The sequence below is a fragment of the Oryx dammah genome, unplaced genomic scaffold (genome assembly GCF_014754425.2).
Source record: "Oryx dammah isolate SB20612 unplaced genomic scaffold, SCBI_Odam_1.1 HiC_scaffold_27, whole genome shotgun sequence".
Lineage (NCBI taxonomy): Eukaryota > Metazoa > Chordata > Mammalia > Artiodactyla > Bovidae > Oryx > Oryx dammah.
In genome coordinates, this window is record NW_024070211.1 from 105,622,063 (window position 1) to 105,638,435 (window position 16,373).

The 16,373-nt window shown below is 40.6% G+C and overlaps 1 protein-coding gene across 2 annotated transcripts in view; it reads right to left on the minus strand.

The window, feature by feature from the left end:
• TTC21B (tetratricopeptide repeat domain 21B) overlaps window positions 1–6,881 on the minus strand; it is a 96,773-nt gene extending 89,892 nt beyond the window's left edge. For both annotated transcript variants that reach the window (XR_005719091.1, XM_040229258.1), the window contains exons 1-3: window positions 6,642–6,881; window positions 924–1,053; window positions 724–834 (exon numbers count right to left, since the gene is read on the minus strand). Coding sequence is in view for 1 of the 2 variants with exons in the window: in XM_040229258.1 (XP_040085192.1) it covers window positions 724–834; window positions 924–1,053; window positions 6,642–6,662 (262 nt within the window). In the remaining variant the exon portion in view is untranslated. The remainder of the gene's footprint in view (window positions 1–723; window positions 835–923; window positions 1,054–6,641) is intronic.
• Between the last annotated feature and the right edge of the window lie 9,492 nt (window positions 6,882–16,373).

A 16,373-nucleotide genomic window follows, 5' to 3' on the forward strand; every position in this document is an offset into this window, starting at 1 on the left:
ATTTAAAAAAATTCTATGACATTTGGTAAGTGTCCAATTACTTGAAACAAGATCTTTTTATGATGCTATTAGCTGTTACTAGATATGTATGGATGAATACAATATTATTTATTTGTTATTACCTAAAATTTTAATACTGTTCTACCTCAGCCATTAAGATACACTAAATATTAAGACAGTTCACATAATTTTGATTGCCAGTTTATGTATAAAGTTCCTTATATAATCTAATCATATCTCCCAACCTACTACTGGATAAAAATTTACTGAGTATCTTAAAAAGAGCTAACCTCCTTGGGGGATATAAGAGCTTTTAAGAAGCTTAAGACATAGTAGAAGAGAGGAAACGCATTTAACTATATATGCACACAAGTTAAAGTCGGCTGCTACAGAGTAATTTAGGTATAAGCCTGTTTTGAGCTGTCATTTTTTGGTTTAACCATTGGTAATACATAGTCACCTTTGTATTAATTCAAACAATACCTACAGACTAATGAAACTTCTGCCATAGGATATAAGAAATATGAAAGCTAGAGAAGACTCATATTTCTTGTGCTTAATAAACTTAAGGTCTTGTTAGGACAATGAAACAAATATGATATTAATAGTATCCACAGACAATATATAATACAGTATGAACAGACTGAAGGTTAAGGTAATTGACAAAAATCAAAATAAACTGAGTAGAAAAAACAGTCTAAGCATTATACGTAAATACTATACCTGGATTAGGGCTCATTTTATGAGCATATATCAGTGCAATTAGAGAACAAAGTGATACATCTTGTTTGTTTTTAATAGCCTCAAATTCTCGAAGAGCTTCTTGAATTTTACCTGAAAATCAAAACCACAAAGTGAAAAATTATTCTTGGTGCAAAATAAGAATTTAAAACTTGTGAGAGTGCTTAATAATTAGCACATACCTTCCATTAATGTAGCATAGGCATGATAAAACCTGAAGACTGGGTCACTGCCATAGCTCTTCATTCCCTCACTGGCAACAAGTAACACATGGTGGAAATATCTCTCCTGACAGTAATAATTAATCAAAGCCTAAAAGGAAATAAAGTTAAGAGAGATTCCAATGTTCTGAAATACTCTAACAAGCAGGCATTAATCTAAGATCTTGAATAATCTAAAACTTACTGTATTTTTTCTTCTAAGTTCCTTAAAATATTGTTAAAGGCTGGCACTTAGTACTAAGGAACGTAGAACACAATGAACATAAGACTACTAAAATAACAATATTTTCTAATAATTTCAATCTTTTTCTCCTAAATGCTTTCTTAACAATACTGAAGTCAGAGTACTTTCAATTACAAAAAAAGTTAAAAAAAGACCAGAGGCTTCTATCGTTAGACTATAGGTTTCTTAAACAAACAATACTTTGTTTCTATATTGTTTTTGTAGCATCACAAAGCATCACGACCTATTAAACCCAGCAATTTATTGTCAAAGATTATGTTTTCTGAGTTCCACAATAAATAAATAATTGTCAGTAAAACAAAGAATCTATTTTTTAAAGGAAATCACTCTCTTCAGGCTTTTTAAAAAAATATATTATTCATATACAAGGCAGAAAACTACTATCAGCTATGCTAAGTTGCTCCAGTCGTGTCCGACTCTTTGAGACTCCATAGACTGCAGCCCCCCCAGGCTCCTCTGTCCACGGGATTCTCCAGGCAAGAGTACTGGAGTGGTAGCCATGCTCTTCTCCAGGGGATTTTCCCAACCCAGGGATCAAACCTGTGTCTCTAATGTCTCCTGCACTGATAGGCAGGTTCTTTCCCACTAGTGCCACCTGGGAAGCCCGCTATCAGCTATGCTTCATACCGTTTTCCTCGGGATCTTATCTAAGGCTTAGTCGCCAACCTAATCAAAGAGGGACACCATACTCCATACTCCCCATCACTGAGATACACCTGATTCACCTCCACGAACCAATTCAGGCCATTCCATACCTATGTAGTATGACTCTTCAGCTGGCTCATCTGTGAGAAACAAATGAAGCACTCACTGACAGGGTTCAGATGAGTGTCTATACAGCTCCTCCCTCCCCCCCCCACCGCCGAGTCTACTGTTTCTGGAGGGTTACAGTCTGAGAGCTTTCCTAGAACAGTCAGGCAAACGTCCTCTGTAACCTTCACTATGCTTCCCTCCTCTGGTTGCAGTTCTCTGGTCCCATCTCAGCCATGGTTTCTTCACAGCTTGATTCAGATGCCATTTCCAAGACCCCCACAGCACATCTCAGAAGAGAGCAGGTTTCCTCCAGAGCCGCTCCCCTAAGGTTGCAAGTGACCTTTTGGTTTGCCACAACTAAGGACAATTTTGGGGCTTCCCTGGGGGCTCAGATTGGAGACTCGGGTTGGATCCTTGGGTTGGGAAGGTCCCCTGGAAGAGGGCATGGCAACTCACTCTAGAATTCTTGCCTGAAGAATTCCATGGACAGAGGAGCCTGGCAGGCTACAGTCCACGGGATAGCAAAGAATTGGACACTTTTAATATCATCTTATTTGATTTTCTGTTCAGCATTTAGTATCGCTAAGCACCTATATAACTCTCCTGAAAGGCAGGGGCATAATAACATAAAAAGGACATGGATTTTAAAGTAAAAAGACCTGGTTTCAAATTTCTGGTCTATCTGACAGCACCTCAGTTTGCTCACTGATAAAATGCTGGTAGTCATTTACAGGTTATTGTGAGGATTAATTGAATTATCATACTCAATTCCCCCTATTCGGGGGGGGGGGTGTTCCTCCAAACTCCATATGTTGATGATATTAACACAAAACAAAACAGAAAAACGTGTCAAGACCTCTCATCGCAGCTCCAGATTTCTATTTTCAGTTTCTCCACCACCCAAGGCAGACACCTAGCCAGAAGTTCTCTCTTCCTGTTTGCACAGTCCCCCTAAGTCCAACCAGTCAGCAGGCTCTTCTGTTGCTCTAGTCCCTGCACCACTTTCTACTGCACCAATTCCCACTCCCTGCACCAATTTCTACTGTCTTGGTTCAGGTTAGGTTGTCCAGTCCCAAAACATCTATTGAGTGCCAGACACCGGACAAAGTACAGTGACTATAAAGATGAATAAGACATGGTTCTTGTCCCAGAAAAGCCCCAGAAATGCTTAAAATTTTCAACTGAGACTAGAATCTAAAGACTATCTGGCCACACATCTATAGTCAATTAATCTTCAACAAAGGATTAAGAATATGTTGGAGTTACAGATACAATGGAGAAAAGACCGTCTCTTCAGCAAGTGGTGCTGGGAAAGCTGAACACTGGCATGTAAATCAATGAAGTTAAAACACAACCTCACACCACATATAGAAAAAAACCTCAATGACTTAAAAACTAAAAAATAAACATGACACCATAAAACTCCTACAAGAGAACTTAGGCAAAACATTCTCTGACATAAATAGTACCGATCGTTTTCTTAGGTCAGTTTCCCAAGACAATATAAATAAAAGAAAAAATAAACAAATGGGACCGAATCAAACTTAAAAAGTTTTTGCATAGCAAAGGAAATCATAAACAAAACGAAAAGGCAACCTATGGACTGGGAGAAAATATTTGCAAAATATTTGCTTAATATCCAAAATATACAAACAGCTCATACAACTCAGAAACAACAACAAAAAAACCCTAACAACCCAATAGAAAAATGGACATAAGACCTAAACAGACGTTTCTCCAAAGACATACAGATGGCCAACAGACACATTCAAAGATGCTCAACATCGTTAATTCTTACAGAAATGCAAATCAAAACTACAATGAAATATCACCTCACACCAGCCATCATTAAAAAAATCTACAAATAACAATTGCTGGAGAGAGTGTGGAGAAAAGGGAACCCTCCTACACTGTTGGTGGGACTGTAAGCTGGTGCAGTCACTATGGAAAACAATATGGAGGTTCCTCAAAAAATTAAAAACAGAGTTGCCATATGACCCTGCAATCTCACTCTTGGGCATATATCTGGAGGAAACTGTAATTCAAAAAGGTATATATACCCCAACGTTCACAGCAGCACTATTTACAATAGCCAGGACATGGAAAGTGAAAGTGAAGTCACTCAGTCGTGTCCGACTCTTTGTGACCCCGTTGACTGTAGCCTACCAAGCTCCTCTGTCCATGGGATTCTCCAGGCAAGAATACTGGAGTGGGTTGCCGTTTCCTTCTCCAGGGGATATTCCCGACCCAGGGATTGAACCCGGGTTTCCCGCACCTAAATGTCCCTCAACAGAGGAATGGATAAAGAACATGTAGTACATATATATATATATATATATATATATATATATATACACACACACACACATGATAGAATGTTAATAATAAAAATGCCATTTTCCAGCAACATGGATAAACCTAGAGATTATCATACTAAGTGAAGTTAGAAAGACTAATAACATATGATATCACTTATATGTGGAATTAACATACAACACCAATGAACACAGAAACAGATTCACAGACAGAGAGAAGAGACTGGTGGTAGCCAGGGAGGAAGGGAGATAGGGAAGGGATAGATTGGGAATTTGGAGTTAGCAGAAACTATTATATAGAGAATGGATAAACAACAAGGTCTCTACTATAGCACAGGAAGCTACATTCAATATCCTGTGATAAACCACAATGGGAAAGAATACGAAAAAGAATTAACTCATTTAACTATAAAGAATTAACTCAGTTAATTATAACTGAGGCACTTTGCTGTACAGTAGAAATACATTGTTAATCAACCATACTTCAATAAAACAAAGTTTTTAAAAGACTGAAAAGTAGTGTAGCAAATGCAAGAAAAGAGCTTATAAACTGCTTTGGGAATGCAGGAGAGTGAGGTTGGGGTATGGGAGGAGAGAAGAGTAAAATTCTTGGGGAGGACTTAGAAACTGATTCTATTCACAAAGTCCTACTTCCTACATACATACTCTTACCTATTCCTCTTCATGATTCATAAGGCAGTCGGCCAAAACAGGAACTCAAACAACACAGAAGGCAGAATTAAGCCATGATTCACCGGGATCGGGTGAGGATGGAGAGGACTAAAACCATCCTTGTATGCTGGAGCGGGGACTGGCACACTGTGGCCTATGGGCCATATCTGGCCTGCTGGCTGCTTTCACACAGCCAGCAAGTCAACATGTTCAAATGGTTGAGGAAAGAAAAGAGAAGAAAAATATAACATATGAAACTTACATGAAAGTCAACTTTCAGTGTCCGTAAGTAAAGTTTTATTGGAACAAAGCCACGCTCATTCGCTTAAGTATTGTCTATGGCTGTTTTCAAGCTATGACCACAGACTTGATACCGTGGATACGCTATGGTCGATAATGCCTGAATATGTACCACCTGGCCCATTATAGAAAAAGTCTGCCATGTCTAGAGGCTTAAGTAGAACAGGGATAATTGGAAGAGGAGGTTGGAGAAAAAGCTGGGGTCAAGAAGGACCTCCTACTGAGTCGATTTTCTAGTCTAAGTGATGACATTTAAGACTAGAACATGCTAAAAACAACACTTTTTAGCATGACAAGTGTTTTTATTGAAAAGTTCACTTAGGTGGCAACATGAAGAACAAATTTACGGGGATGGGGAAAGCTCCACAGGAAAATAAAGTTTCAGACAAAAAAGCAAAAGACTATCACTTGGCTAAGTGTTCTCCATCCACTCATCAACAGCAAACACGTTACACACTGCATTCACCTGTTTATGGACTAACTCCTCCCCCCCTCAAATGTAGAAAGATTTGGGACGGTTTTTCTTAGCTCTATTACTGCAGGGCTTATTATCTGCAGGGTTTATTATCTGCAGGGCTTAGAACAATGCTAGACACATGGGACACATTCAATAAACATTTGTTGAATTAATTTAATTAAGGTTTTCGCCAGCAATAGACTATAAAATTGGTGAAGGCGGGGACTGTTCTGTTCATTACTATCCCCAGTTCCACTGGATACACAGTGAGCCCTCCTTCAACATGTGTTGAACAAGGGAATCAACGAACAAATGAATGGAGATCATGATCCTAAAAAGTAACTTATTTTATTTCCAAGTCTCATATCTTTGTTTTCGTATCATTTCTTAAGTGGATCATTAAATATTTGCTGAAGAGATGCATCAGTGATAAACAGAGAAGTTTTTGTTCAGTCGCTTAGTCGTGTCCGACCATCACCCTAAAATACTTCATTTTCAAGCCTCTGTGTTTAATTGATTTCATAAAATCTTTTTGCTCCTTTACTATCGCTGGGGGATTGCTGACACTAGTTTGCTGGAGTTCTTAAAAATCGCACCTCGGAGTCGCACTCGGTGTCATAAAGTGACTAAAAACCTTATGTGCAAACAAGGTACAAAAAAAGTAAACACGACCAGCAGGGTGGGACAAGCACACTAACGGCAATTCGGAAAGCAGCGCGTGGGGAACGCTGCCCGACATGCATATTCCTAAGCAGGGTCGGCGGAGGGATAGCAGGTGATGTAAATCACAGGCCGGCGCCCCAAACGGGGACACCCAGCCAGACTGGGCAGCGGGCACCGCAAGTAACAACGGCCTCGCCCGGTCGGCGCGCTTCCCCACGGCCCCCGGCTCCTCGCCATCCCCCCACAGCAACACGCGGTATGTCCTGCCCGCTCACCTTCAGCCCCTGCGAGTCCATGGCCTCCCCAAGACCAGGCCGCAGGCCTCCTGACCGTGCGCCTGCCGAAGCCTAACAGCAGAGTCAGGGGCTCCAGCCCTGCCGCCCAGGCCCAAACTCGCTCGGGACGCGGCGGGAGGGGCGGGGAGGACCCGCGCCGCCATTGGCTGCCAGTGTGAGGGGGCGGGCCCTCGCGGCAGGGATTGCAGGTCCAGGCGCCGGCGGGGAGCTGGAGGGAGGGCTGCGCTTGGGGAAGGGGGCCGTACCCACCGGATGCCCCGGGAGGTAAAGAGGTCAAACGCAGAAACGACCCTAGGAGGGCGGTGGGAAGGGCGTCCCCAGGATAAGGAATTAAAGGATGAAGGAAATGGAAGAGAACGGAGGGATAAGGGCAAGTCTGTTTCCCATCACTGACTACAAAGACACCATTTTCTGCATGCTAGAGTAGAGGCAGGTTCCCGCAGTGCGGCTGTAGAAGGCCTCACCAGCTCAGGAAAAAGCCTTGAACTTTCACATGTAGTAGCTGCATTATGGCCTCAAGGTGGCGCAGAAAAATCACACTTGGGCCCATCTTTGCAAGCATCGCTGGAAATCTCGCGTTTCCTGTTAGAATGCACTTTAAATTAGTCCTTAAAAAAAAAAAAGCTCTTTTTTACTCCCCGATAATGAGAGGAACTAGTAAAGTAACCTAGTTTTTCAGTTAAAAATAATATTGCCGATTTTAAACTGAGAATAGATTTAATCCCTACGCAAACATTTATGTTTGTACCAGTTAGGCAACTGTCAGTTGCTGATAGATTTCTTAAGTTATTTAGTGAATTAAATTGAAATATAATAAATTAAGAGATTTCGTATTTCTGCTTAAAGATATTTTCCAAGTAAGATTTGAGGTTTAGGTAATCTTTGTAGAATCTTTACACGGATTCCAAATTTCAATCCTAATTATTTTAATTTAGTTGATATAATTCCGAGTTGCCTTAAGCAGATCTTAAATTTGTTAAGCAGTCAAAAAACATTAACCTTTTTATATGCCAGGAGTTTAGGTAATGTCAATCTTGTGGGAAAGAATGACTAAGATAACAGGCTCCAATGCTAGGCAATATTTGTCACTGGTTTTCCTTAAGAGTGCATTCTTCTCAAAGAAGCACATATTATTTCATAAAGACTAGTTCTTATTTGTTTGTTTCCATCATTTATAGTCAAGCTAAATGTTTGTGGTGATGGACAGCTGGTATTACCTGCTGGTCTGATTTTCAGAGTCTGTGGATTAATCCATAGTTGGTATGCAGCAGAGAATACCAGAAACCAAGGTCCTCATTAAATAATGCTGAAGCTGAGGCTCCAATGCTTTGGCCACCTGATGCAAAGAGATGAGTCATTAGAAAAGACCCTGGTGCTTGGAAAGATTGAAGGCAGGAGCAGAAGGAGAAGATGGAGGGAGAGATGGTTGAATGGCAACACCGACTCAATGGACATGAGTTTGAGCAAGCTCTGGGAGATAGTCAGTGACAGGGAAGCCTGGCATGCTGCAGTCCATGGGGTGACAGTCAGACATGACTGAGCGACTGAACAACAAGGTCCTGGTCAGCATATATAATCTTAAACTGTACGCTTTTAGTTTCAAGTAAAGAGTCCATCTGGAAGAAAATTTCTGAGAATTACAGTTAAAGGAGCAGATGATCAAGGTACCTTTCTGAGATCTTTAAAGTCTAAACTTGGACTGTCAGACCATTGGAAGGCTGCACTTACACCATGTTAATTTATAAAATTCCCTTCATTCAATTTTGTTCTAAGGTTAAAGCATTTAGCACAAATCACCATATCTGGCACTCCATGAGTGGTTTTTGGATTACAACTACTTTGGAAATTTGCTTTGATACTACTGGTAACTTGTTCCTTGCTTAAGGTTCCATGATCTTTTGTTCCCATGCGCTTCCGTGGTGGCTTACATGGTAAGCAATCTGCCTGCAAAATGGGAGACCTGGGTTCAGTCCCTGAGTTGGGAAGATTCCCTGGAGAGGGGAATGGCCACCCACTCCAGTGTTCTTGCCTGGAGGATCCCATGGACAGAGGAACCTGGTGGGCTACAGTCCATGGGGTCACAGAGAGTCAGACATGACTGAGCAACTAACACTTTATTCCAGGCAGGTGGGACAACCATTCCTTCTAATACTTTCTCTTACTTTGCTCTGAGCCCTTTCTCCATCTGAAAAAAGCCTACTCTTTTTTCAGAATTCATCTCAACTTTTACTCTCTATGAAGCATTTAATGATTGCCATAACTGATTGGATGTGTGAGACTGCATGGTACAGTGGCAAGAACATGGTCTCCTAGACCTGAGATGAAACCCCCTGGTGTGCTGTTATTTTCATGACTTGGGAAGGTTAATTTCCTGAGCTTAATTTTCCATGTTTACTAAAGAAACTAAATATCTAATAATAGACAAAAAGTTCCTGACACATGATAGACATTCTATAACCATTCATAAAACACAAAGTGTTCTGTAAGACTTAACACACTTTTATATATATTTTTGTATTATAGCTATGATGCATTTTTTATTCATTTAATCTTTTCTACTTAATGGGGAGTACCTTAAAGCCACATAGAATAGTGAAGTGGGGATCAGCCTGGTCCCTGGAGTAGGCCATGTGTGCGTGCTAAGTCGCTTCAGATGTGTGTAACTCTTTGCAACTCTATGGACTGTAGCCCACCAGACTCTGTCCTTGGGATTCTCTGGGCAAGAATACTGGAGTGGGTTGCCATGCCCTCTCCAGCGGATCTTCCCAACCCAGGGATCGAACCTGCACCCCCTGCACTGCAGGTGGATTCTTTACCACTGAGCCACCAGGGAACCCTTGCATCAAATTTTGATACCACCATTCCCTAGCTGTTTACATGGACAAATTATTTAACTTTCCTGTGCTTCTGCTGTAAAGTGAGACTAATACCTCAGAATGCTGTTAAGGTTAAATGAGTTAATATTTAACGAACACAGCAGTGTTAGTCACTGAATAACTTTAACTTCTAATTAATTATACTCTTAACTTCTCCAAATACAGGCCCAGTATTGATCCCATAAGCATCTAGCACATCTTATAGCCCTGGGTTGGGAAGATCCCCTGGAGAAGGAAATGGCAGCCCACTCCAGTATTCTTGCCTGGAAAATCCCATGGATCGCAGAGCCTGATAGGCTACAATCCATGGGGTCGCAAAGAGTCAGACATGACTGAGCGACTTCAAAAAAAAAAAAAAATAGGACTGTTAAAGCCCTTCGGTTGTGCCTCTGTTTGGCTTTCTTCTCCCCAATTCCTACATCAATACACTTGTATCTATGTTATTTTATGATATATTTGAGAAATTAAAGGAAAATGCTTAAGAAAAATAGGTGGTTCTGGTGAAGACAAAAGTAAAGGTAAGTATGCAAAAAATAAAAAAGATAAACATATAACATTATTAAACTTGGGAGCTGGAAAGAACTTGAGAATCAATTATCCAATCTCTGTATTCTACAGATGAAGCCCTGAAATATGAAATAATCTACCCAAAGCCCCCCAGTTTTCTACTCCCAACCTAGCCTTCAAAGCAGTTATGAATAATAAAGAGATCATGTGTTTGTTTTTTCTTAAGGCTATTTTACTATAAAGTTGAGCAACAAAATGTAGAGGACAAATATGTACTATCCAGATAAACTGGCACATAGTTAGTCTCAGAGGTGACACTATGGAAAAGTTAGAAGTTAACTGAAGTCAGAACTGCTGAATCTGAGTTAAGGCTCTATTCCTTAAAGTTAATGACTTTGCAATTTTGGGCAAAGTTGTTTACTTTTCTCTGCTTTGGTTTATACATTTGCAATGGATAATTGGGAATGGGACTGTAATATTTGTTTTGTTAGTGTGTGGACTGAATGAGATTATGTGAAAATGTTTCAAAGATTGAAAAGCACCTTGTGAAAGTTCATAGCACACTTACAAGAAAACTTCATAGCACAGTTACAGGAAGGCTCCTTACCTCACTATGCGGCAAGCCATCTTACCTCTCTGAGATTAGGATCCGGTCCCTGTGCTCTCTAGTGCTCTTTTCTTCTCCAAATAGCACAGTACACACAGTACCATTCTTGTGAATTGTGCATGAAGCATGGTGTCTGCTGATGCAAAAAATAACTCGTAACTCATCCCTTTAAATTTGTCATAACTCATCCCTTTAAAATTCTCCAGTTTTACTCATTTAAGTGAATTAGGGAGATGATGTTAATGATCAGGCTGTTACCTTTCATATCTCCTTTGCTAAGTGATATTATGGAGAAAGTTGAGGAAGTGATCTGACTTCTAACAATGTGTTGCTTAATCATTCGTGCATTCCATTCACCAAATGTTAAATGAATACCAGTGACAGAGAATAAAATTCTTGTCTTCTTCTCCTAGAATTTAAAGTCTAGTAAAGGTAGATCATGGAAAAAGCAAGAGAGTTCCAGAAAACCATCTATTTCTGCTTTATCAAATATGCCAAAGCCTTTGACTGTGTGGATCACAATAAACTGTGGAAAATTCTGAGAGAGATGGGAATACCAGACCACCTGACCTGCCTCTTGAGAAATCTGTATGCAGGTCAGGAAGCAACAGTTCGAACTGGACATGGAACAACAGACTGGTTCCAAATAGGAAAAGGAGTACGTCAAGGCTGTATATTGTCACCCTGCTTATTTAACTTATATGCAGAGTACATCATGAGAAACGCTGGACTGGAAGAAGCACAAGCTGGAATCAAGATTGCCGGGAGAAATATCAATAACCTCAGCTATGCAGATGACACCACCCTTATGGCAGAAAGTGAAGAGGAACTAAAAAACCTCTTGATGAGAGTGAAAAAGTTGGCTTAAAGCTCAACATTCAGAAAACGAAGATCATGGCATCCGGTCCCATCACTTCATGGGAAATAGATGGGGAAACAGTGGAAACAGTGTCAGACTTTATTTTGGGGGGCTCAAAAATCACTGCAGATGGCAACTGCACCCATGAAATTAAAAGATGCTTACTCCTTGGAAGAAAAGTTATGAGCAACCTAGATAGCATATTCAAAAGCAGAGACATTACTTTGCCGACTAAGTTCCGTCTAGTCAAGGCTATGGTTTTTCCAGTGGTCATGTATGGATGTGAGAATTGCACTGTGAAGAAGGCTGAGTGCCAAAGAATTGATGCTTTTTAACTGTGGTGTTGGAGAAGACTCTTGAGAATCCCTTGGACTGCAAGGACATCCAACCAGTCCATTCTGAAGGAGTTCAGCCCTGGGATTTCTTTGGAAAGGAATGATGCTGAAGCTGAAACTCCAGTACTTTGGCCACCTCATGCGAAGAGTTGACTCATTGGAAAAGACTCCGATGCTGGGAGGGATTGGGGGCAGGAGGAGAAGGGGACGACAGAGGATGAGATGGCTGGATGGCATCACGGACTCGATGGACGCGAGTCTGAGTGAACTTCGGGAGTTGGTGATGGACAGGGAGGCCTGGCGTGCTGCGATTCATGGGGTCTCAAAGAGTCGGGCACGACTGAGCAACTGAACTGAACTGAAAGGTAGACAGACATTGAATAAATATTCACAAAAGGAAATGGAAAAATTATAAGCAGTGACAGCTTTAATAGCTATTTTAGTAAGTGCAATAAACAGACTAGACTGTACCGTTAAAGGGATTAATATACCAAGAATGAAGTGAAACTCACATCACTTGTAGTCCAAGGAATCCTTCCACTCAACTCTTTCAATTAACTTCTTTTAGACTATTGAATGGTAACTTTGTTTTTCTTTTAAAATACCTGCTGCTGCTGCTGCTAAGCCGCTTCAGTCGTGTCAGACTCTGTGCGATCCCATAGACAGCAGCCCACCAGGCTCCCCCGTCCCTGGGATTCTCCAGGCAAGAACACTGGAGTGGGTTGCCATTTCTTTCTCCAATGCATGAAAGTAAAAAGTGAAAGTGAAGTCGCTCAGTCATACCCGACTCTTAGCGACCCCATGGACTGTAGCCTACCAGGCTCCTCTGTCCATGGGATTTTCCAGGCAAGAGTACTGGAGTGGGGTGCCACTCAGATAACTGTTGGCTAAGAAATTTGTTTCTGGCTCACCTGATGTAACAAATGTTTCTACTCAAATACCATGACAGAGATTTACCAGGGGTTATTTTTTTTCTTGGTGTTCTTGACTATATGTTGACATTTCATCTATGCAAAAGTAGGAGAGAGAAAACAGAAAAACACATTTCAGAAGACTTTGGTATTCTGAAATAGAAACAATGAATTATTAAAATGTTTAAAACTGTGATATACTGAATATCTTGACAAGATGCCATCTGTCTTCTACTCCTTTAAAGAATCTTTTTCTGATTGATAGAATAAGAACAAAAGATAGCAATCATTCTCCCTCTGCCTGGTGTGACATTAGGTAGACAGTACATTGCTTTAGATTTTACTCCCATAGGTCCAAGCTCACTTCTGAAAAATCTTCCTCAACATCAAATTCACACTGCACATCTTCCTAGACACTCTGTAATTTCTGAATGTGAGATAACCAGACCTCTGCTCTAATTTTTGTCTTAAGGTTGAGAAGAATCAGCCTTAGCTCTCTAAGAATCTGATTCTGGAGGACTTTATGGCAGTGTTTCCAAGCAGTCCCAACGCTCCTTGGAGGCAAAATATGCTAAAGGTCAAGTGCTGAGTTTGCGAAAATAAAGGAGCGAATAGCGACTTTGTGCCTGCCCAGTCGACTCGGTTATGCAGGATGGTATGCTCTAGCATGGTCTTCTTTGGGTACATCAAACCCAGTTCACTCATTCTCCTCTCTCAGCTTTCCCTTGGTCTTTCCCCTCCCTGAATAAATTTCAGCATCTCTTGTGTTAACAGCCACTGTGATGCCTCTGTTCCACAGGATTGCCGCTGCTTCCTAGCTTGTGATTTCCGACTTGCTTGCCCTAAATAACCTCTCCCTCTGCCAGCCTGACTTCTTTATCTGTGACAAATGAGGCCAGAAGTTCATTGGAGCCTCACAGTGACTAAGTGAAAGTGCCTCCATCCCAAAGACACTGCCTCCATCTCCCTGGGGAGGAGAGAACCCTTCCATTCAGAGGTAAGCCTGGAGGCAGAGATTTTGCTTTCCCTAACAGCTTATATATATATTTTTCTCACCTCAGAGTATCCAGATTTTCTCTATCCTTACATCCATCTCCTGGTTTCTCAGGCATTGGGCCCTCCTTATCAGCTCTATTGCTTGTCTGAATCAGTTGAATTAAAACGAGGGACTTCCCTGGTGGTTCAGTGGCTAAGACTCCTCGCTCCCAGTGCAGGGGATGCAGGTTCAATCCCTGGTTGGGAGCTAAGATCCCACATGTCGCAACCAAGAGTTAACATGCTGTAAATAAAGATCCTGAGTGCTGCAACTAAAACTCGGTGTATAGCCAAATAAATAATAAATTCTGAAAAAGAATAAAATGGCTGGAGCTCCTCCCTCAAAATCCCTGTTCATAAATCAATGTATAATGGGTTAATTTATGGCAGGATTTTTTTCCACAATTTTTTTTGAGGATTTTCAAACATGCAGAAGAGTTAAACATCACAACAAACACCCCTCTACTCACCACCATAGAACTTTCCTGAGATGCTGTATCTTACTGCTTTTTGTATTTTTCCATCCTCCTTGATTCCTGTGGGTGGTTGGACCATTAGTATTTTTGTAGCAGGGTAGAAGTAAAAGCCCTTAGAAAGGTGGCTGCTAGCCACATGAAGCTGTTTACATTTTCATGATGGTTAACTAAAATTGCAAGTTAGATTCATCAAGTACACTAGCCACATTTCAAATGCTCAGTAGCCATATGTGGCCAGTGGTTGCTGGATTGGGACAGCACAGAGGTCATTTGCATCATTTCAGGAAATTCTATTTTATGGCACTTTAAAATCTCTTGGGTCTTCTGTAGAGGAATAAGTTTATTTAAGAAATGAGTCTGGGTTTCTTGGTGGGTAGGAGGAGCCAGAGAATTGTATTCAAGAGAGGGAGGCAATACATGCTAATGTCAAGTGCTGAGTTTGCAAAAACTTAGCACTTGAGTTTGTCCTTGAAACCAGGACAGGGCCCAAAAGCAATAGGGTTCTGTGATTCCTAGGGCCCCACCCCTTCTTCTGTGACAGTGTACCCAGAAGGAGGCAAAACTTCAGGAAAACGGTTGCATGGTGTGCCCAGCAGAGTTGAGTCTAAAATACTGACCCTTAGGGATCCAGTGTGGCCAATAAGTTTGCCCTTAGAAGCTATGATGGGCTTCCCATTTACTGAACACCCTATAAGGCTCTGGGATTCTGGTGGAGTCCTGGGAGAGAAGATTATAATATTGAATGAGGTTAAATTTCCTGGCAGTCCAATGGGACTGATGCTCAGCTTTGAATTTTACTAGATTTAAAAGAAGAGGTAGAAATTTCTTGTTTCATGCCCATATAAAATTTAGTGAAGGACTTCCCTAGTAGCTCAGACAATAAAGAATCCACCTACAATGCAAAAATTAGTGAAAACAGTGAAAAAATATACATTATATATACACATAATTTTTCAAAGATAATTTAAATTACATTCTTTGTATATCATTCATAGAATATATAAGAATTAAATACCATCAGATGGGCTAATAGTATTTGGCATACCTCCCCATTTTCATTCTCTGGCAGTCATTGTTTTTGAATAACAATAGTATGTCCTGCAGCTCACACCATCTGAAATATGACACTGTTATACAGGCTGATTGTGTTAGGTTTCCTGCAAAAAAAAAGAGAAAGTATTACTGGCTTTGTGTGGTTGGTCCTAAATTTCAAGATATTGTGAAGGGTGCTTTCAGTGCAGTTTGCAATATCTATTCAAGGTGATAGGTTATTCGTTTATTTGACTTTTTAAAAAGTTCAGTACAGGCACTGTTCCATACCATGTAGGATGGGCATGGTTCCTTCCCTTACAGATGTTATGGTTGTAGAATTATTTGTCCTGGAAGATATGTTGAGAGATGAAAAATTCAAGAGTATCCTGCGAGCCTTTTAAAGAGAAGCTCCTACACAGTACCTGTTGCAATTCATTTACTGAATCCCTTGTCCCAGCACAGAGTTGTTTTCCCCAGAGGAGAAAAGGGAATTTTCCCCTAATTTTTTACAAAGGCCTATATGAGCTCATTGTGTCCCTGATGTTAGAACTCCTTTTCTTTTAGTAAATCTAAATCACATAGGTTGAAATGTAAGCTGCCTTGTTATTATTCAGCCCAGATTGCTGGAAAGTCTTTAGATACATAACACGACCATACTGAATCAAACTCGGTAACTCAGAGATGCTACTTGATGATGTGTCCATTTTGACTTTTGAGTATTTTATTAATTAAGTACTACAGTCAACTAATGATGAGTTCCTAAAGGCCTGAACCTTACCCAGTTACCAATCACTCAGACAGGATTTCTCAGACTCGCTGCTTATAAGACCCTCCTGGGAATCTTGTTATAACTTTCTTCTACCTCTTTCTAACAGCACGATTCAAGAGACATTTTTAGGCCCTTTCCTGATGATTCTGATTTAATTTGAGATGAGACTTAGAACTAAATTTCTAACTATTGTCCTGGTAGTCTTTTAGATGAGTGTTTTTTTTTTAATGTCCTAAGATTATTGAAAGGTAAGAGAGGCTATCTAATAGACCCAAAGACTTGGAGCCTGCTACACTGAAGTTAC